The sequence below is a fragment of the Polyodon spathula genome, chromosome 15 (genome assembly GCF_017654505.1).
Source record: "Polyodon spathula isolate WHYD16114869_AA chromosome 15, ASM1765450v1, whole genome shotgun sequence".
NCBI classification, from domain to species: Eukaryota; Metazoa; Chordata; class Actinopteri; order Acipenseriformes; family Polyodontidae; genus Polyodon; species Polyodon spathula.
In genome coordinates, this window is record NC_054548.1 from 37,200,124 (window position 1) to 37,224,169 (window position 24,046).

Here is a 24,046-nt window from a genome sequence, read left to right on the forward strand (position 1 = left end):
TGGTTGTTCAGCATCATTCTCGTCCTTTGAACTGCATCTTCTTGACCCAGGCCAGAGTTTTAATTTAGGTTCTTGGTGGATGTTTCTGTAATCATTTTGAATCCACTGAGCAGGGGATTAGCCCACCCAGCTTCTCCAGAGGCCCGTTGGCCAGCGCTTTTCCAGGTGAATCCAAACAGGCCTTCATGGCTACCATAACGGCTCGGGTAATTCAACTAACCACCATACTTCACCCTGTTTGACAATCCTGTGTTTTGCCTGTTTCCATCGCCCACGATGAGAACGAGGGGTTGGGTTTTTTGTGAAGTTCATGCCAACAGACTCATCTGCAGTTCAGTCCAATAGCCTCGAGACATCCAAATAACCAAATGATCTAAATAATAATTTTATTTACACAGTAACTATTGGCAAACGAGTAATTATGGTCTTAGAAATAGAGATGATTTAAGTGATGAATTATGCAATCAAGGGTTTCTGTTTTAGAAAAAAAAGAAAACACTATCTTAACACAGTTCATATATCGTTGTATAGCAGTACCCAATTAGAGTTACATACAGTTCCATATTTTCTGTAATTTGCACTTTATCTTTAGAGCATTGCTTCAATCAAAATGATTAAAAAGCTTCCTATTAAAATAATCATTATTCATCACAGGCATGTACATTTAAAGTAACAAGTGCTTGTGTCTGTAGCCCTTTCAACTTTTCTTTGTGTGAATCAATCAGTATCTTAGTTGTATGATAATAATCTGTAATGATTGTTAAGATGAGCAAATCTTGTTTAAATCCTCAGTGGATTTCTCATGGCCCTAATCATAAAGAAGAATAATGTATACAAAGTCTCACCAGTAATTGCAAGCAGTTGACATTTCAAAACATTAATTTAGGTTAGGGGTCTTTTTTTCAACACAACTAATAACTCCTTCCAATCTAGTATCCTAGAGAAAAAGATGAAATACATGTATATCCCAACTGCATACAGAAAACGTCAAAAAGAAATTTCTAAAGAATAGTAAACCTTCAAACTGGTAAAAATGTGTTAATAGTTAGATTGCAGAAGTGTGATATGACAATATAAAAATTAAAGTAATCTGATTAACATGTTTACTGTCCTACGGCATTTGAAATACTGTGAAATGTGATCTAATACCATCCTATGCCTTGGGCCTCACCCTACAGAGTTTTAAATCCCTTTTTAGGGTATTAAGAATTGTTTTATTTTTATTTACATGTTTATCTGTTTCCTAGTTTTATACCAAATTAACGCCTTAAAGACTGGCTTTATTTTTATCCAACTGATACATTTAAACCTCAGTCAAAGTGCAGAACGTGGCTGGATGCTATTTAGCATCTTTGTCTCCTATATACATAGTTAATGTTAAATCACTATCACTTATGCATTAAGTTTTTTTTTGTTGACAGCCACCAGCACAAATGAAGAAGTCATTGATTAATATCATTCTTTTTTTTTTTAAGAAACTTTTTTTTCTATGTTTTGATGTGTAAATTACCAAACATATGTACAATGGAGGCTGAGATTTAACTGTATAGAAAATTCTGACCTGATGAATTCAAATGGACCGGAAATATGATTTTATTTATGTATTTATTAATTATTAGCTGCTGTACAGAACATATTATTTACATGTATATGTTTGTTTATGGAAGAGTGGCTGGAAGAGTGGCTTATTATACATGGAAGAGTGGCTTATTATACATGGAAAAGCAGATTCTGGCTTTACAAGCCAGCTGCAAATTATCAGATGTGACTTTACCAGGCTGCAGTGATAAACCAATACAAATAAATTGTATAAAATAATACAAAATCCAGTGATATGAAGTGTTTAACCTTTCAGATTTCACCTTCTTATTTATACTGCAGCATGTCACAGTTTGCAACCCCATTATTCATGGTATGTAATGTTAACGCTGACTTTCACAAACTCAGATGTACTTAAAGTACTTTATTTAATATACATTGGGGTTAAAAAAGCTATATTTTCTGGTTACGCTTCAATGAAGGCATATGAATTTTATACTGGGAAGAAGTCTTAAAGAGGCTACATTTCACTTTTAGACACCCATTTGATTATAACTTGGAGTGTTGAGGTGTCTGTGCAGCCCTACAGCCCAGACTAGGGGATTGAAAATAACAGGACAGCTTTTAAAATTTCCCATGCCACCAGAGAGCTGCACCACTGCACACCATTGATAAGGCTGTATTTATTACACTGTTACATGGATTTCTTGACTTCTGTGAAATTTACCCATTGCCTTGTGATATGTGGTTCCCTGTGAAAATTCCCATTTGTAAAAGAATAGTATAAATGTACATATTTTTTAGAACCTAAAAATAAGTGCAGCAAGCTTTATTGATGCACTACCTGTTACACTGCATTTAGGAACCTGGCTGCCGGTTCTGTTTGCCTCTGGTTAATGGTTGAACATGCTTCATAGAGCTGCACAGTTTATTTAAAATGTCTTCAACCAAAAAGACCAGCTGCATCAAAGTTCGGAAATACATCTGCTAAAGATCGCTCTGTCTAGTACAAGCCGAGCCCATTTCACGTGTTTGTTATGTTTTATACAAGACATGTATAAAACATTTTGTTTTTGGCAGTTGGAGACAGTAGTTAGGTGCCCTCTCCTACTCCAGCTACACTGGCTCCCTGTCTATTATTGCTGCCTGTTCAAATTCCTTACCCTTGTGTAGAAATTTCTTCATAGTCTTGCCCCACCTTCTCTGGCTGCACTGATCGCCTACTATTTTCCCTCATGTCCCTTAAACTCCCAATCCCTATTGTTCCTCTCTGTCAAACCCTCGACCTGTGCCCAATCCTGTTTCCGTTCCTTTTCCCTTCTTGCTCCCTTTCATTGGAATAGAGTCCCACTTACCATAAAACAGTCAGTTTCCGCTCCTCCCTCATAATGCATCTCTTCTCCCTAGCCCATCCTACTGCTTCTTCTGGCCCCTGACCTTGAAGGCTTCCACTAGATCCATTGTAGCTTCTCTTTTTGCTAAAATGTTTTCAGTAGTTCTTTTAAATGGGGCTGTATTAGAAGGTTCGAAGGTTTGTTCGCTAGCCAGGAATTCAAAGATTGTTTTTTAACCCTTTGACAGTTCGTCAGATGCCATTCACACACTCTGTGTGTGTGTGTGTGTGTGTGTGTGTGTGTGTGTGTGTGTGTGTGTTTTTTTTTTTCCTCCTGTCAACAGAAATTGCCAATACTATAAATCACATATTAAATGTCACTAACATGCAAAATTATATTTTTTTATTGTTATAATGCATATTACTTAAACAAAAGTTGTTGTACTAAAATCCAACCAAATCTTTATAAGTAACAACACTATATGTGCCACTGCCATGTATGGAGCAGGGTATAATATCCAAAGCACTGGGGGGGTACCTATATGTAATGTAAAATATGTACTGAATATGTACTGTACAATACATTGTAAGGTCAGTGCTACGGTAGAATGTGTTTGAAACATACAAGATATATGCAAACATAATTTTAATTTCGACAAAACTGAGCAACATCCTCACCCATCCCCCCCCAAAATTTAGTTTGTTTTGCCTCAGTCCGCTGCAGGTAGTGCTGCTGCAATGCAAACTTATGTGCAAGCAGCATCAATTATGTGTAAATAAACAACATGTATTTTTTAAAATTTAAATTATAAAAATATGATTACTCTTCTACATAATGTATTTTTAAGCTACATATGAATGTTGTATTCCATTTATATGGCTTACCTGTAAAATACGATTTTCAGTCAAATATAAACAAGTAGTTATGGTGACGTCACCAGTAAATTATACAAATTAGTACCATCAAAGGTTCAAAAGTGCTTCAGTTACGTGTTCCGAACCTTCGAAGGTCAAAATGTACCATTCGTTGCAGCCCTACTTTTAAACATCGAGGTCATCTTCAGCCTATTGAACTGTTTTTGCATTGTGGTAACCACCGAGAAGTTTTAAAACAACGTATTTTATGAATAATACACATTATTTTTTTGTTGTTATTTTCTCCCCAATCGAGTAGTGTCCAATTATTTTGTTTCGCTCAGCTCACTGCTACCACCCCTGCACTGACTCGGGAGGGGCGAAGACGAACACACGCTGTCCTCCAAAGTGTGTGCTGTTAGCCGCATGCTTTTTTACACACTGCAGATTCAGCATGCAGCCACCCACAGCTACAGTGTCGCAGGACAACGCTGCCCTGGACAGCTTACAGGCAAGCCCGCAGGTGCCCGCCCAGACCACAGTGGTCGCTGGTGCGCAGTGAGCCGAGGACACCTTGGCCGACCTAACCCTCCCTCCCCCTGGGCGGCGTTCGGCCAGTTGTGCGCCGCTTCCCCTGGGAGCTCCCGTCCTTGGTCGGCAAAGTAATAGCCCGTACTCGAACCGGCGACTTCCAGATTATAGGGCGCATCCTGCACTCTACGTGAGTGCTTTTACTGGATGCGCCAATCCGGAGCCCCCATTCACATTTTATTTTGAAGGTTAATTTCGCAGACCCCTGGTCATAAAAGGTGAAACACCTTTTAGTATTAAAAAATGAAATATATATACTGCAAGTAGTGCTGTCTTACCAAATGTGCTGAGTATGAATAATTACTTTGTTCATAAACACAGGATTTGAATAAATGTGCAGCACTATGGTCCAGGTTAGACTAGAACAGAATAGTGTTAGGCTTGAATAGATTTAATTGCGTTTCAGAAAACTGGCATTTTGTTTTTTGAAAAACAAATGGCTTTGTTCATATGCAAGGGATAATGCTTGTTTTCAAGGTAGGGTCTAGGAATAACCATGCAGATAAGTGGTAATTCCTTGACCCTGGATTTTTTTAAGGATGGAGCCACTCTTGCTGCTGCTCAATTATGGTTGGTTTGACTCTTTTTTTTTTTTCTTTTTTTCCCTGCATTCCTTCCACTGAGAAGAAGCTAGCTTTTGTGTTTTCTTTTTTTTTTTAATCACACATGTAGTATCTTTCATTTTTATTCAGCTCTATACAGGCATGGCTTTATTACTGGTAAAAAAAAAAAAAAAAAAACTAAATCTATACAGAATATACATGTACACATATAATATATACAAGGTTTCTTGATCATTATGGTAGTCTATGAACAGAGCTAAAATATTGCACTTTAGGTTAATGGTATAAAAAATAAAAATAAAAAATCCAGTCAAAATGTTTAGTAGGGTACATTTTCAAATTGCTGGTAGTAAATCTATCGTAGGCCACCTGACTTGCCACAATGATAATAATAAAAAAATATATCTGTATCTGAATTTGGCAGGGACAGTGCAGGCCCTCGGCAGTAGAATGTTGTTATATTTTGTTATTATTGGAGATCCAGTGTACCGGTATCCCTTGCAAGTTCAATGCATTTCTCTGAAGATGCTAATCTACCCAGGCATTTTTGTAACTTTCTAGAACTTTGTTCTGTCTTGCCGCTAGCTGATGTTAAGCCCCTTATCTGTCTTTTTGAAAAATTCTTGGAACCAACAGGTTTGCTTTTTATGTTTTTGTTACTGGAAAGCAAACCGTGTTCTATGAATTAGGTTTAAGAGATTTAACTTCAACTCTATACATGGTCGCTCAAGCCTGGTCCTGGAAGCACTCAGCAATAATATAGGAGACCACTGGAACAAATTCCCACCTTTGCTAATTGAATACAGTACATTTTGGGGTGCAAACATGACTCTTTTTTTTGTCTTGGTAGATGCTTGTTGCTGCTACTTAACCCTTTAAAGACCTTGATTGTCTAAACACGATCATACTGAAGTGTCTTTCTGGGCCCTTAATCGGGTAAACTCGATAAAAAATACACTGCATTTAAATGACTTCTTGGGCCACCATACTTTGCCATACAGGTTGGAAAGGCATATCTTTGGATAGGGGAGGCATTGAATTTTACACCCTGATACTTTTTTTTTTTTTTTTTTTTTTTGCACCTGTGTGACATCACTGATATGGGCATTTGAATTAGGCCAGAGAAAGTTTACAGCAGCATGCAGAAACAAAACATCACAGGAACTTGTTTAGAGATAAGAAAGAAACAGGAAAACACTGTGAATCCGATGTATTTGACAAAATTATATTAGAACATGTTTTCTGTCTCAGGTATTAATACATATGCTTTACAATATTTATAAATATAAAGAAACAAGTGGTTATAACAGATAACGTCTTGTGAACTAGATTTATATGAGTTATGTATTTTTCTTATTATTACTGATAATAATGGAATGAAGAAGTATTTTATTTATAAATATTTATTTTGAGAAAATAATCAAAAGTAGTGTCCATTATTGCTTCTGCGGATCCTGAGAATAAGTCTTTATTATGGCATTGCAATTTTACTATGTTTGCTAATAAGTTAGTTTTGTAGTTAGCACTATTTATTCTTGCTGTTTGTAAAATACTGCTTTGATAACGTAATATTATGTGTATATATTTACTGTTTATGTACAGAAATTGATATGCACATAATAATAGATCGTTTTCCACTCTACATAATTGCATTGGTAAGATGATTAGATGAATCATTGTTGGCAGACATACTGTCTTCTGGTTCTGGTAATTCAGAATTTTCAGAGTGATTCAGTTAATATAATAGTGTTCTCAGGATTATTTATTTGTTTGAACAAAAGGCAAGTGGCGTTCCGTCTATGTATGCAATGCATCCATTGCACACCCAGCTCACATATTGTGGTTTTTCCTCCAATAACTTTAAACTTCTCCTGTTTGAACATGAAACTTGGCAGGTATCATCCCATGTAGATTACAGTTCAGATGCAAAAAAAAAATGTGCTCCTGCGTCAACCAAGATGGCGGCCTGGCGCATTTTTTGGGAGAAGCTTTCAAAATCATCTTCTTGAGAACCGGTGAACCCAGTCATCAGCAACCAAACCCACTTCGTCTGCAAAGCAGAAGTTGCTGCGATAAATTTTACTATCAAAATGGCTGCCACCAAATTTGCCAAAACGCGCCTAAATATCAAACTGCTTCTGTTTGCAAACCTTTTAACCAACTAACTCTTAACTTGGTAGGCATCATCCCTGGGGGCAATGGAATTCAAATATAGCAAAATGGTGTTCTTTCATAAAACAAGATGGCGGACAGACTTACGTTTCATTCTTAAATTTAAAACCGCTTCAGTTGAACATGGTTTAGTTGATTAACTCCAAAGTTGACAAGCATCATCCCTGTCTCAATACAGTTGACTTTTTCAAAATGGTGTTTGTGCATAAAGCTAGATGGCCGCCTGATGCATTAATTTAAAAACCTTTCAAAGTCTTCTTCATGGGAAGAGGTGAACTGATTGATCTGAAACTTCGCAAATGTCATCAGAAACCAATCCCACGTCACATTGCGAAGCATAAGTTGCAGTGATAAATTCTAATATCAAAATGACTGCCAGCAAATTCACTTAAACATGCTCCAACTATGAAACTGCTTCTGTTTAAAAACCTTTTAACCAACTAACTCTGAACTTAGTAGGCATCATCTTGGGGACAGTCGAATTCAGATAGGAAAAAATGGTGCTCTTTTGTAAAACAAGACGGCCGCCACACCTACATTTTCTTCTTAAATTTAAAACCACTTCTGTTGAAGCATTGCTTATTTGATTAACTCCAAAGTTGACAAGCATCATCCCTATGTCAATACAATGGACTTTTTCAAAAATGGTGTTTGCGCGTAAACCAATATTGGCACCTGACGCATTTCTTTAAAAACCTTTCAAAATGTTCAGTCAAATGTAAAACTAGCTTATAACTCCTTACAAAGGCAGATAGGTTAATGGTTACCATGGAACACATGTAGGAAACCACATGTGCTCTATCCAAAAATGAGCTTCCTGCGACCTTTGACCTCTCAAGTTAAAATCTAAAACTAGCTTATAACTCCTTACAGTACACATAGTGTTATGGTTACTATACAACACATTTAAGAACATAAGAACATAAGAAAGTTTACAAACGAGAGGAGGCCATTCTGCCCATCTTGCTCCTTTGGTTGTTAGTAGCTTATTTATCCCAGAATCTCATCAAGCAACTTCTTGAAGGACCCCAGGGTGTCAGCTTCAACAACATTACTGAGGAGTTGATTCCAGACCCTCACAATTCTCTGTGTAAAAAAGTGCCTCCTATTTTCTGTTGTGAATGCCCCTTTGTCTAATCTCCATTTGTGACCCCTGGTCCTTGTTTCTTTTTTCAGGCTGAAAAAGTCCCTTGGGTCGACACTGTCAATACCTTTTAGAATTTTGAATGCTTGAATTAGGTCGCCACGTAGTCTTCTTTGTTCAAGACTGAACAGATTCACTTCTTTTAGCCTGTCTGCATATGACATGCCTTTTAAGCCCAGAATAATTCTGGTCGCTCTTCTTTGCAGTCTTTCTAGAGCAGCAATATCTTTTTTTATAGCGAAGTGACCAGAACTGCACACAATATTCAAGATGAGGTCTTACTAGTGCATTGTACAGTTTTAACATTACTTCCCTTGATTTAAATTCAACACTTTTCACAATGTATCCGAGCATCTTATTAGCCTTTTTTATAGCTTCCCCACATTGTCTAGATGAAGACATTTCTGAGTCAACAAAAACTCCTAGGTCTTTTTCATAGATTCCTTCTCCAATTTCAGTATCTCCCATATGATAGTTATAATGTACATTTTTATTTCCTGTGTGCAGTACCTTACACTTTTCTCTATTAAATGTAATTTGCCATGTGTCTGCCCAGTTCTGAATCTTGTCTAGATCATTTTGAATGACCTTTGCTGCTACAACAGTGTTTGCCACTCCTCCTACTTTTGTGTCGTCTGCAAATTTAACAAGTTTGCTTACTATACCAGAATCTAAATCATTAATGTAGATTAGGAATAGCAGAGGACCTAATACTGATCCCTGTGGTACACCACTGGTTACCACACTCCATTCTGAGGTTTTTCCTCTAATCAGTACTTTCTGTTTTCTACATGTTAACCACTCCCTAATCCATGTACATGTGTTTCCTTGAATCCCTACTGCGTTCAGTTTGAGAATTAATCTTTTGTGCAGGACTTTGTCAAAAGCTTTCTGGAAATCCAAATAAACCATGTCATATGCTTTGCAATTATCCATTATCTATGTTGCATCCTCAAAAAAATCAAGCAAGTTAGTTAGACACGATCTCCCTTTCCTAAAACCATGTTGACTGTCTCCCAGGACCCTGTTACCATATAGGTAATTTTCCATTTTGGATCTTATTATAGTTTCCATAAGTTTGCACATATAATAGAAGTCAGGCTTATTGGTCTGTAGTTACCTGGTTCAGTTTTGTTTCCCTTTTTGTGGATCGGTATTACGTTTGCAATTTTCCAGTCTGTCGGTACCACCCCTGTGTCAAGAGACTGCTGCATGATCTTGGTTAGCGGTTTGTAAATTACTTCTTTCATTTCTTTGAGTACTACTGGGAGGATCTCATCCGGCCCAGGGGATTTGTTTATTTTAAGAGCTCCTAGTCCCTTTAACACTTCTGCCTCAGTTATGCTAAAGTTATTTAAAACTGGATAGGAACTGGATGACATGTGGGGCATGTTGTCAGTATCTTCCTTTGTAAAAACTTGTGAAAAGTAATCATTTAATATATTTGCTATTTTTTTTTCTTCCTCTACGATTTTGCCATTTGTATCTCTTAAACATTTAATCTCCTCTTTGAATGTTCTCTTGCTGTTGTAATATTGGAAAAACATTTTGGAGTTGGTTTTAGCTCCCTTAGCAATGTTCATTTCTATTTCTCTCTTGGCCTTTCTAACTTCCTTTTTGACTTGCGTTTGCAGTTCCGTGTACTCTTTCTGCATACTTTCTTTTTGGTCCTTTTTTAATGCTCTATAAAGTGCCTTTTTTCGCTGAATATTTTTTTTTAATTGATCTATTAAACCATTTTGGCAATTTGGTTTTACATTTAGAATTGTCTACTTTAGGGATGTAATTGTTTTGCGCCTCTAGTACTACATTTTTGAAGAACAACCATCCTTCTTCTGTGGGTGTTTTCTCTATTTTACTCCAGTCTACTTCTGTTAGTCTCTGTTTCATACCTTCATAGTTTGCTTTTCTAAAATTGTAAACCTTAGCTTTAGTCATTACTTTTGGGGTTTTAAAAAACACTTCAAATGAGACCATGTTGTGGTCTGAGTTTGCCAGTGGTTCTCTGACCTCTGTTTTAGTTATTCTGTCTTCGTTATTTGAAAAGACTAAATCCCCTCTAGTCAGTGCCTTGACAAATTGTGTTAGGAAGCAGTCATTTGTCATTTCCACCATTTCAATTTCATCCTTCGTGCTACCCACCGGGTTTTCCCATTTTATATGGGGGAAGTTGAAATCCCCCATTAGTATGGCTTCTCCTTTGCTACACACATTTCTAATGTAATTGTATAACAGATTATTTTGCTCACTGTCTGAAACTGGCGGTCTATAGCATGCTCCTATTATTATGACCTTTGAATTTTTGTGTGTTATTCTGACCCATATTGATTCGGCTTTATTTTCTTTGTCCAGGTTTAACACCTGGGCTTCAAGACTGTTTCTTATGTATAGCGCTACCCCTCCTCCTCTTCTGTCCTGCCTGTCTTTCCTATACAGTGTATACCCACAAATATTATATTCGTCCCCATCACTCTCAGACAACCATGCGTTTTTGATTAATTATTTCCAGCTGTCCATATGGTCCTTTGCAAGGTGCCGGTAGTATACCAGAAAATACCACAGTTTTGGTTTTCTCTTTTAATTTCCTTCCTAGCTCTCTGAATTTGTTTTGCAGGGATTTTGGTCTGTCTCTTCCAATGTTGTTTGTACCGATATTGACGACTACTACCGGGTCCTCTCCTGTTCGTTCTAGGAGCCTGTCCACGTTCTTAGTGATGTGCTTGACCGAGGCTCCCGGAAGGCAGCACACTGTTGTAGTAAGGGGGTCCAAACTGCGAATTGAACTTGCTGTGTTTCTCAATATGGAGTCCCCAACAATCATGACCTCCCTTCTTTTTGCTGTCTGGTCACCACTGTCAATGGGGTCCTGGATGTTGTTCCTTTCATTCTCTTGTTGATGGTTCTGCTCATCAAAATTCTGAAGTGACTCAAATCTGTTGGTTGTTTTGATTTCTGGTGGTTGTGTTTGAGGAAGTTTCTTTTTTTCCCTGCTTCTGCCTACCTGAACCCAGCTGTTCTGACGTTCTATCTCCCTTGTGGCTTTCAGTCTGTTAGGGCTGATGCAGACTTCCATGAATTGTGGGTGTGCCAGTTCCTCAAGATCCTGTTGCTGTCTCACTTCTTCCAGCTCCATTTCTAGCATACTTACTAGTTTATGCAAATCCTGGATCGCGCGGCACTTTACGCACACTTGGTTTAGCTCCGCTGGGTTTTCTCGGATTTCCCACATCAAGCAGGTGTCACAGATTACTGGCTTGAAGACCATGTTGAGGGTTTTTCTTTTGAAGTTTAGTTTATTCTGCAGCCGTCAACCTGCTTTCAAACTGCTTCTAAACTGCTCTGTACTTTTCCACGCCTGTACTTCTCCCACTCGCTGTCGCTTCCACTCGCTGTTGCTGGGAAGACCGCCTCGTTTAACTGCGTTGTTCTGCTGTGCTGTTGGCTCCTCCCCTCGCCCGTGTCTCAGAACGGCGCTGAATTTGAATCAGCTGCTCCGAGTTTCAGCTTGTTTGTTATCAGAAAAACAGACGTGGCTGTTTGACTTTGATTGCTCCATTCAAAAATTACCTCTATCGTGACCTTTGACCTCTCCTTAAGGTAACATGTAAAATTAGCTTATAACTCCTTACAGTGTGTAGATAGGGTCATGGTTAGTATGGTGTTTAAAGTTATAAAGCATTGTGAGATAATGAACTAATGCAGTATTTTGAATTGAACTGCTCCATAAAACTGATCTTGTGCTGACACTTGTGTTGCAATGATACAGCTTGACAAAATGTACAACTGGTACTGAGCTTGGAAGCCGTAAAACTGCCTGGCAGTTCTAGTTATTATTATTACTATATTATAATAATAATAATAACAACAACAAATATGTATATGTTTGCATGTAAGAAGAATCATGTCGGCATGTCAACGCATGCAATGCCCCGAGTTGCCCTGGCAATGTGACGCTGTGAGGCAGATCTCCACCCTGGACACCCATTGAAAAATGAAACAAATTCAATTGATTAAATGATTCGTCCTGATGGAACAGAGAGAGGAGGCTAACTCACAGCGGCCACATTGTGGGGCTCAGGTCACGAGCGGAAACGGAAGACAGAAAAAAATGGTTATTTTCCGAAACTAGAGAATACGATTTGATTGAAGCAGGGAGAGAAAATGGTCATTTTAAACAAAAATTGCTGTCAAATCCATTTAATGCAGGAGACTATGCGACTAAAAAAGAAATCATGAACAGACCACCGAAACTTAGAGAACATGTACAAAAAAGCAGGGGGAAAAAGAGGTTAAAGCAGTTTTTCAGTGAAGCGGTGCACAAGTGCGAGTGGATGTGGGGAGACAAACAAGCGATTCTGCTGACTGTGTCTTCTTTTCATTAACGAGAAGTGTGTGTGGAATAAGGCTGGATGCCACAATTTAAACAATTTACACAATACCTGCAAATGTCATGAAACTAGCCAGTAACACCTAACAGCATGTATACAGTTATGAAAATTTGGACAAGCTTGCATTGATCTGCAGTTAAACCAGTGGTGTACAACTCAGGTCATGGATGGCCAGTGTCCCTCCTAGTTTTTGCTCTAACCATACCCTAAATTAGTTAATTGGACCAATCAAGCTTCTAATAAGGTCCAATAAAGAACTTTAAACCTACAGGGACACCGACCCTCCAGGACTGATTTATGTACCACTGAGTTAAACGAACAACGGAGACTTGCTGTCAGACAACACAATGAAACAGGCCATCAGAATCTTGAGATTTTGCAAAGACTAATTTGTGTTGCATGTCATCTCAGAGAACAAGAGCTGGCATTCGTGGGCATGGTGAATCGGATGGCTCCCTTAATCATGGAAATTATGTCAAAACCTTACAGCTAATCAGTGAGTTTTATCCTTTATTGAAGCAGCATTTGGAAACCTTGACTGTTTTTTCTGGTACATCGAACAAAATTCAGAATGACCTACTCCAAGCAGTGAGTAATGTCCAACTTAATGCCATTGCCAAAGAAATTGAGATGGCACCATTTGTTGTAGTGATGTTGTGGAACGCATTCTTGTTCTGCTAGAAAAACTGTCCCTTTCTAGCATGTTAATGCGGTGTGCCAGAAGTTTAAATGTGGTGATAAGTTGGCTGCTCAGACATATGATGGTGCAGCAGTAACGGCAGGAAAAGTAAGTGCTATGGACATGTTTTAAATCTTATCCTCAGTTTTGCAGCAAAGAGTATTAGGGAATGCAGGATTGTTTTCAAAAGTTGGAAGGAACAGCTGCGTTTTTTTCTCGGTCTACAAAGTGATCTGATGTTTTTCGCAACTTAGTTAAATTAAGAATGCTTTTTAATTATTTATTTTGCAAAGTGATTTTTTTTTTTTAACTTTGTAGTAGCTTCAGTGTTTTATTTTTTTTATAACCTTGCTTATAAACAAACTAAACTATAAAGCCCTATCATTTTAGGAGTCCCCTGCATTGGCCAATAATTTGAAATGTTGAATAAATGGTATCACATAAAAGTAAAAATAAATACTGAAGTGTGCTTATTATAATTTTTTTTCTAATTGGTTAAAGAAGCTTGCCATTGCTACTTTCAGCAGATCTCAGCTGTTAGTAAAGAATTGCTTGGTCTGGCTTTTAGCTATTGTAGAAAGTTGAGCGAGGTTATATCACAAACAAGATCTTCACTGCTGATGTCTCGTAACATATGGCACAGCTTTCAAACTTGTTGCTATGCAAAAAAATAAAAAAATAAAAAATAGCCAATTTGTGCAACTTTTTAGTGTGAGAAGGTGATTTACACTTTACCATAGCATGTTTTGGCAGAGCACTTCCTATGGCATGAGGAATGCATTTCATACCGTACTCTCTCCGGTCACTGTAATCTTCTATTTCCATCCTTCAGATGTAAAACTGAGGTCCTATTGTTAGTGACTCTGCAGCAGTTGTTGGTGCATAGTTCATCAACTGATGATTCTCTGTAAATTGGTTTGGATAAAAGCGTCTGCTAAATGACTAATTAATAAGTGCGTGCTACGGCACATTCTCGCGACAATGGAAAGAGAATTTGGAGTTTCTAAGCTGCATGTAAAGCAAGCCTTTCTTTGATTAATCAACTTGCTACTTTCCTTTAATAACTAACACTCTTTGATCCTGAAGACATTTACAGACAATGTAAGGCATGCAGAATTGAAACATCGTGAACCTAGTACCAGGGGGGATGCTATATGTGTTTGTTTGAAGACACATATAATGTGTATTGTGTATAAATCAGCATGTTACTGTAAGTACATAAGTAGAGATAGGTTCCTCCCTATAATTTGATATGATAATAGTTGATAGAATACTAGTATTCTGTTTGGTGCACAAGATTAGTATTCTATCATTATGGTGGAGTTCTACCTTTGCATACCTATACTATGTGGGATGTCCTTATCTATACTCTCTGTAGAAGGCCTTACACTATTTCCCTTGTGTTCAGGAGCGATGTCGCCTTATATGATGCAGGTGGCATTCCTTCAGTGTACAGGATGTGTTATGACCTTAGTAGAACATGTTTCCTGTGCCTTATACTGAAAAATGATATTGAACAACAACAGTTGTGAAATAACATATATTCATATGTATGTGGGTGCTTCTTTCTCATTTGTGAAACTTACCAATCTGTCATCCACTTTGGTTAATCAGCATGCATTGTGCTCTTTCTCATGTGGCATTATAATAGTCACTAAAATCTGATGAGTTTATAAAACATCTACTAAATTCTCGATAAAGTATGGTTCAACAGACTTCTGAATTCATGTATGCTAGAATAATACAAGCCCAATTAACTTGCATCTGCTGTTTGTATTGTTTAATTAGGGGCATTGTAATGTGTCTGCCTACTTGTTAATCATAATACATGAATACATTTTTATTTACTTCAAAATATATGTTTATACCAGCACATTGTAATTACAGGGAAGATTAATGCACCCATATATCTGGAAAACTGCTTAGAATTTGGTATTAAACTTATTAGATTCTTGCTTGCCATATATGGGATGTTTGTCTGTACATCCATCCATCTATCTAGAGCAGAAGTAGAAAAAAAAAAAAAAAACAGGTGTCATGTTTTACCCATGTTTTCATCCCATCTGGGCAATTAATTAATCGAATAATCACCCCCATTTGCTATGATATGCAATTGTATTGAAAGACAATTAAAAGTAACTCTTGGTCTTAATGCTATATACAAGCATTTACAGTGCTCCCTCACTATAACGTGGGTCTAGGGGGACACACAATATCAGCGTTATAACCGAAGAGCGTTATAAACAGGGGAGGGGGTAGGGGATGCTACGGGACACATAACACACATCTGACTAAAATACAAAATATAATAACTCCCTCTCTATAGTGCACATATAGTGAAGCAAAAATATAACTTTCCGTGAATTAACCATGCATAAATCACCTTATAATCAACGCTATATTTTTGACCCCCCCCAAAAAAAAGGTAACATTCCCACTCGTGGGTTATTTTAATATAGCAGTTTTTAAACTATCAATAGCCTGGCTAAAATGCGGTCAGGAGTTTAGTTTGAAGCGACAGACAAGCAAACCAAGTGCAAGAAAGAGAGCAGGTTGGGCGAGGGGAAGAGGGAATGGGCTTGCCCCACCTTTGGCTGCCAGAACGAGGCTGAAGCAAATATGAAAATTCTTGTCTCCCAGAGAAAGCTGCAACTCCTCTTGCAGCAAAAAACTAAATACATTAGGAAAGATAACCATGTAATAGGCCTAATATTTATTTAGTTATAAAACGAATGCTGAATAAGATGTCTGTGTTAAAGTGCCAGCGTAGTTCAGTTCAGATACTGTATCAAAAGGGAGAGACAAACGGAAGTTAGACTGAGAAGTTGTTTACAGTTTGAACAACACCAGTACTACTGTAGAAATATTGCATGAATCACTAGAGTGAGCAATTGGGGGACATGTTCTAGGAGTGTTATATCTGAGGCACGTTATAAATGATAGCCTTATAGCGGGCGAGCACTGTGATGACACCTAATGTTTCACAGGCAACTTTAATATAGCAATTTAACAATAAATGAAAATGAAGTTAACCAAAGAAAATCTTTTAATATAATACATAAAAAGCTGTGCCATGCATTACTGTAGTGGTACTACAACCAATACTGTGTTGAATATGTTAGGTTGTTTTCATATTAACTTTAAACTAACAGATAATTTATTGATTGGAGTGCTATTTTATTTTAGTTGAATTTAGTTAGTTGAATATAGCATAATAAAGACTTAGACTTGGGCTATAGCTGTAAATGTACTGCCATGGTACAGGCTTAAACTATTAGAATACATTGTTTGAACGAAAAATCAACTTACTTGCGACTCAGATGATAAGATGATAACTCGTTGTACTGCAGTGAAAGGAAAGCATTGAAGAACAAATCTTGCAAGTTGTAGTCTTTTTTTTTTCCTTCCTTCTGAGCCAGTGGTTCCCAAAGTGGTTCGCCCCCCTTCAGAAATATTGTGTTTGTTGCCTCTCCCCTTCTAATAAACACTGAAATAAAATTTAGAATGTACACTGCTGGAAAAAAGACTTAGATATGTTACATTTTTTGAATACCACAAATCAAGTGATGCAAACTATTTCAATCAGTGTTTTTCCTTCTTTATGCAAGTCAAGTTTGTTATACTAGTGGAAAACACAAGTGGAGGCTTTCAGTAAATTGTTGCTGCTCATAATGTATCAGAGTAGAAAAATGCAACATGTCTAAGACTTTTGCACAGCAGTATATATTTAAGATGTATACATCTTATTACAATAACTATTCACACTTGTATTAACACCAATACAAAAAATGAGTCACTTAAATGTTGCACTCTCATTTTCTCATTCTTCATTCCACCCTTTAAACAAGAAAGTAAGGACCTGGAGGATTTAAAAGCCCATTTCATTGTTTAACAACAAAATCCCATTAATGAAACATATTTTACTATTACAGTGTTGTTATTACAGTGTACCTGTGACTAGTCTTTGAATAATGTTAGTGCAATTACAAATAGTAATTGTAATGTTTGTTCAACTTATTTTATAACTTTATTAAAGATTTGTTTAACTAAAAAGCTAGTGATTTGTGAACAAAATGTATCTGTTTTTAAAACCTGCCGCCGTTACACTTTCAAATGAAGGAGGGCTGGGCGATAGAGCCGCTGAGCTACAGTAGGTCTGAAACAACACAAGCTCTGTGGATGGGGTTTGGTCAGATTAAACATGATCCCTGCCTGGAAACTCACTGAGTGTCATTTACCGTGGAGCTAATCGCCAGGAAGTCAGGAAAAAATATTTTCCAGCAAAGTCTGGGCACCCCCCTAATAACCTCTGTAAAACACTGTTCTGAGCTGTGGCAAAATGTTGGGTGTATGTAGTCCGTTTGCCTCCATCTTTTGAAGTACTCTCCGCCACCTTTCTAGATTTCTTTCTCAAGCATTGCTTTTTGCTACAGCACATCGGTAGACTAGATTAATCAATCAATGATTTTTTTAAAAATCAATCAACACCTACAGGCATGATTAATTGATTAAAACCCCTGATATGTTGTTAAAATCATCAAAAACTGTACTGATATTGCTCTAATGCAAATAAATAATATTGTATTCCGCATTGATCACTATCTCCCCAAACTCAGAATACTATTATTATTATTATTATTAATATTATTATTATTATTATTATTGTTCATTTAGTAGACTCCAAGGTGACTTACAAAGACTAGGGTCTGTGAACTATGCATCAGCTGCAGAGTCACTTGCAACAACGTCTCACCTGAAAGATGAAGCACAAGGAGGTTGCTCAGGGACACACAGTGGGTCAGTGTGTGAAGTTGCTGGTCTTTGCCGGGGATTTCAAAGAGAGTATAGCATTGGCTCTGATGCTTCTGTAGGTTAGGGAGACAGGGACTGTTTCTCTTCATCATGCTACAGCGGACCCCAGGGCTGGCCTTTGTCTCCCTGAGGCTGGTAACTTGCTGATATCTTCTCTCGTTCCTGGGTGTAAAAGAGGAAGCTGGCTTGGTCGTGGGATCGCAGGACGGCCACTGATTTTATATATACTGTGTGTGTATGTATGTATATATATATATGTGAGTGAGTGTGTGTGTGTGTGTGTGTGTGTGTGTGTGTGTGTGTGTGTGTGTGTGTGTGTGTATATATATATATATATATATATATATATATATATATATATATATATATATATATATATATACAGCTCTGGAAAAAATTAAGAGACCACTGCAAAATTATCAGTTTCTCTGGTTTTACTATTTATAGGTATGTGTTTGGGTAAAATGAACATTTTTGTTTTATTCTATAAACTACTGACAACATTTCTCCCAAATTCCAAATAAAAATATTGTCATTTAGAGCATTTATTTGCAGAAAATGACAACTGGTCAAAATAACAAAAAAGATGCAGTGTTGTCAGACCTCGAATAATGCAAAGAAAATAAGTTCAGATTCATTTTTAAACAACACAATACTAATGTTTTAACTTAGGAAGAGTTCAGAAATCAATATTTGGTGGAATAACCCTGATTTTCAAGCACAGCTTTCATGAGTCTTGGCATGCTCTCCACCAGTCTTTCACATTGATGTTGGGTGACTTTATGCCACTCCTGGCGCAAAAATTCAAGTATCTCGGCTTTGTTTGATGGCTTGTGACCGCCCATCTTCCTCTTGATCGCATTCCAGAGGTTTTCAATGGGGTTCAGGTCTGGAGATTGGGCTGGCCATGACAGGGTCTTGATCTGGTGGTCCTCCATCCACACCTTGATTGACCTGGCTGTGTGGCATGGAGCATTGGTTTTTCCAGCAGGACAATCCTCAGAGTTGGGGAACATTGTCAGAGCAGAAGGAAGCAAGTTTTCTTCCAGGACAACCTTGTACTTGGCTTGATTCATGCGTCCTTCACAAAGACAAATCTGCCCGATTCCAGCCTTGCTGAAGCACCCCCAGATCATCACCGATCCTCCACCACATTTCACAGTGGGTGCGAGACACTGTGGCTTGTAGGCCTCTTCAGGTCTCCCTCTAACCATTAAATGACCAGGTGTTGGGCAAAGCTGAAAATTGGACTCATCAGAGAAGATGACCTTACTCCAGTCCTCTACAGTCCAATCCTTATGGTCTTTTGCAAACCTCAGCCTGGCTCTTCTTTGCTTCTCATTGATGAAGGGCTTTTTTCTAGCTTTGCACGACTTCAGCCCTGCCCCTAGGAGCCTGTTTCGAACCGTCCTCGCCGTGCACTTCACCCCAGCTGCCGTTTGCCATTCTTTTTGTAGGTCACTTGATGTCATCCTACGGTTGCTGAGTGACATTCGAATGAGTTGGCGGTCATCCCGGTCAGTGGAGAGTCGTTTTCGCCCTCTGCCGGTCTGTAGCTTTGTTGTCCCCAATGTGTGCTGCTTGACCTTGTTCTTATGAACCGCCGTCTTTGAAATTTTAAGGATGGAAGCAACCCGACGCTCACTATATCCCTCTGCCAGTAAAGCCAGAATTGAATCCTTCTTTTCCTTACTCAAAACTTTACTTTTCAACTCTTTGGGCGTGGTCAGTAGTTATTTTTTGATTCCAATTACTTTTGAGGTACTACTAGCACTGTTCTGCCATCCAGCTGGTCCTATTGCAAGAGGATAGTGATGACCACAGGAGTGGTTTTTATACTTTTCCTCGTTTAAATAAGATTTTGTTCAGGTGATCCCCTAATCAGTACCTCATTCAGTAGAATGAGGTGTGCCTGTGTTGGAATTCAACAGACACTGGAATGGAATGGCTGCCATACATGTAGAGATGCTGATTTAAGAAAAATTTGCAGTGGTCTCTTAATTTTTTCCAGAGCTATGTGTATATAAATTGAGGGCAGCCTTACTGCTCGACGATACATTGACGAAGTCCTTGAGGCAACAATTTTTCTGTTCCTACAAGTCAATCTGGAAGTGTTGATTTTCCAGCAGGACAATGCAAGACCACTCGGTGCTAGGATTACAATTACACGACTTCAATAAAACAGTGTCGGGGTCTATCCATGGCCAACTTTTTCTCCTGACCTGAGTCCAGCAGAACATCTGTGGGAGCAAATCGCCAGTGCTATCCACAGAAGACAACCACAACCAGCCAACCTTCGCCAGCTGGTTGCAACTGCACAGGCAGAGTGGCGTAACATCCCACAGCAGTCTATCCAGAGGCTAATCAGGTCTATGCTTCAACGCTGCCAGGATTGTGTTAATGCTTAGGGAGGTCATACCCAATGCTAACTTTGTAATGTTTTAATTTTGACAGTGCGTCATATTTCATACTGAAAACTTGTCATGATTCTTTGATCTGTATTTTTGTTCACATTTTCTGTGATTTTGTTTGATATCTGTGTTTAAAATATATGATTAAATCCATTAGACCCAAGTAAATAAATATAAAACTGGCACCCTGATTACATCATGATTACATTTTCTGCTAATTTACAGGTAATGAATTTGGTCATCCAGAATGGCTAGATTTTCCAAGAAAAGGAAACAATGAAAGCTACCATTATGCCAGGAGGCAATTTCATCTTGTGGAGAAAGATGACCTCCGCTATAGAGAACTGTATAACTTCGATAGAGATATGAACAGAGTGGAGGAGAAATATGGCTGGCTCTCTGCTCCACCAGTAAGTAAATTGTTTGATTTTCATTCACCAATAATGATTTATGATTATCAACTGTTATTAGCCCAAATCTTCCCCCAGCTTTCACCAAGTCTATCAATAAATGACCAACACTTTTCATTATGTTCCTGCTAACATCTTTGTATATTAAATGGTGCATAAGGGCCTTTTTATTTTATTTTGTTACATGTTCCCATGTGTTGCTACAACTGTTTACGTAAGGTGTGTGTATTTTTTATTTTTTTTTTTTTTACATTTTGACCACTTTTGTAAACTTTTAAATTGCCTTCCCTGCCTCAAAATGGCTTCACATGTACCCGCATGGACTTCTCAGAACTACATTTCCCATCATCCTCATGCTTACATATGTAACGGAGATGGATTTACCAGTGAGCAGGAAGATGATCTGCTGGTTACAATTTTAATTGATAGATATTACCGTATTTCACTGTAATCCCAGATTTTAAACAAAGTAAAATTATTATTTTTTCAGACTTAGGCTTTCAGGTCATATTATTATTGTACCACACTCCGCCTATTGTTTTAAGAAAAAAAAAAAAAAAAAAAACCCGTCCATTTATTTACTGCAGTATGTCTTGAATTAATACAGTGTAGTATAGTTATGCCATAAGGTAAACATTTTTTTTATAGCTGCCTGTTTGAGAAACTTTAATTTATTTAGTGTAAGCTTGACAAAGCTTGTAGTCTCTGTGTCTTGTTCTCTAGATACCTGAAGAAGTTCTTAGGTTCTTATCTATATAGTTTATCTATAGTTCTTAACAGTTATAAGTTAGACCCTCATTAGAATCTACGATATCAAGAATTTTTATCAATATAGTCAATATTCAATATAGTAATACCCTAATGGATAGTTATCTATTTTTTATAACAATTTTTTTTATTATATATATATATATATATATATATATATATATATATATATATATATATATATATATATATATATATATATCTATTAGTTTGTAATAATAATACATTTGTAATATTTCTTTCCTTATTGGAAACATAAATTCCTGTAAGAAAATGGAAACAGTATAATATTATTTATTTTACTTGACACTAACAGCTGCAGTAACATGTATTCCATCTGAAATGGATTAAACCAAAAGGTAACCCATTGTTTTTAAACAATAAGAAACAGACTTGCAACACATGTCAAATATATTTGAAGTCATATTTCTGAAAAATATAGCTGACTGTCAAGAAAATGTTTTAAAGCTTATAACAAATGTTTGTGTATACAGTTTTATTTTAACAACATCTATGAAGTGTTAAGCTTTAATATTGCCCACGGTTTTAGAATAGTTGAAATCACAACTAGACTATTGCAAGTAAAGAAAAAAATATCTGGTTAAATTGTACAAGTGACTTAAGAGGACTTTGAAAATTGATTCTATGACCCACTGCATAAATTAATAGGATTTCACCTTACTACCTTATTTTGTGACCTTGAATTTACGTTTAAGGTACAATACAGATAAATCAATGATATCAAGTAAAAAATGAGATTTTAAAACAAAAATTATCTAGTGAACAAGTGACCAGCACAATCTGTTATACATCCTTAATGGCTTTATCTGAGCCTGCATTCACACTGGGTCAGTTTCAAACTAACTCGGTCTGGTTAGTTTAGTTTGAAAGAATGTATCAGTTTGCTTGCTTTTCACACTTCTCTGCAAGCAAATGGTTGAGTTTGTTTGGATGCAAGCTAAAATTAGTTTGTTTGGTCCTTTTCCATTTTTTTCCAGGACCGATTTCTTTTGTTCACAGTGCGCTTTGCAAATACCTGCAGTTTGTTTCTATGGTCTGTGAACTGGACAATATCCTGCAAGGCAACTTGTTAACTTTAAAGATGTCAGCTATTGATGTATCACTCCAGTTTTTAATAGCACATTTTAGATTCTTACATATTGCTTTGGAACAAAGCATAGAAACTGGGGTGCACTTCGCTAATTGAATTAATGCATTTGTTGAACGCCTATAGTAGGAGAATAGGGCTGTATTCAGTTACACAATGTTGCACTGTTCTCCTACTGTAGACATTAAACAAAGTAATTTGAGACAAGACTGAATATATTTTACTATTTTTGTGTTTTGTCCAGTTCGGCTTGGATTATAGTGTATGACCAAATTTCACAGATTTTCAGTTTCTCGCACTGTCCATGTAGTTTAGAGTTACCAGATTTCAAGTTAAAACTGGGACGTAGCAACTCTGAAGACAAGTTAAATAACAATATATAATAACAAAATAATAGTTGGGTGTATTTTTTGCAGGTCATAACAACTCATTATTTTCTTCATTGTGCCATCTAGCACAAAAAGCCAGATTTAAAATAATAATAAAAAAATAGATCTATTATTGATTTAAATATGTGCTCTTCACATAATCAGAATGATTAAACAAATCATTTAAAATGTTTGAATGTTGCTAACACAACCTAATAAATTACTATTCTTTTAGTAGTCACCAATTAATTTTACCCTGTTTTCTCACAATTTGGAATGTCCAATTGTATTTAGGCTCAGCTCACCACTACCACCCCTGCGCTGACTTGGGAGCGTGTACTGTCAGTCGACTGCTTCTTTTCACTCTGCAGGCCTACCATGCAGCCAACCCAGAGCTACAGTGTTGGAGGACAATGCAGCTTACAAGTCTGCAGGCACCTGGCCAGTCTACAGCAGTTGCTGGTGCACAGTGAGCCGAGGACATCCTGGCTGACCTAAGCCCTCCCTCCCTGGGTGGCGCTCAGCCAATTGTGCTCCGCCCCCTGGGAGCTCCTGTCCGCAGTTGGCAGTGTAATAGGCTGGACTTGAACCTGCCATCTCCAGGTTATAGGGCACATCCTGCAATCCATGTGGAGTTCCTTTACCGGATGCGCCACTCGGGAGCCCCCCTAAATTACTCTTATATTAACTTATTAAGCACACGGATACATTTTTGTACTTAAGAAGAAAATAAATAAAATAGTGATACAATAGCAAAACCGGGACAATTTAACAATTTTAATGTTTCTGACCGTGATAAAAAAATGAAGGCTTAAAACTGGGAAAATCCCACTTTTACCAGGATGTCTGGTAACCATAATGTAGACATTTAGTTTTTTGCTCTGTACTTGTTTCCTCAGAATATT

The 24,046-nt window shown here is 37.4% G+C and overlaps 1 protein-coding gene across 1 annotated transcript in view; it reads left to right on the forward strand.

Moving 5' to 3' along the window:
- The window catches only part of LOC121327677 (1,4-alpha-glucan-branching enzyme-like), a 252,316-nt gene that overhangs the window by 155,684 nt on the left and 72,586 nt on the right, over window positions 1–24,046 (forward strand). The window contains exon 13 of the mRNA XM_041271821.1: window positions 20,713–20,897. Coding sequence (XP_041127755.1) covers window positions 20,713–20,897 — 185 coding nt within the window. The remainder of the gene's footprint in view (window positions 1–20,712; window positions 20,898–24,046) is intronic.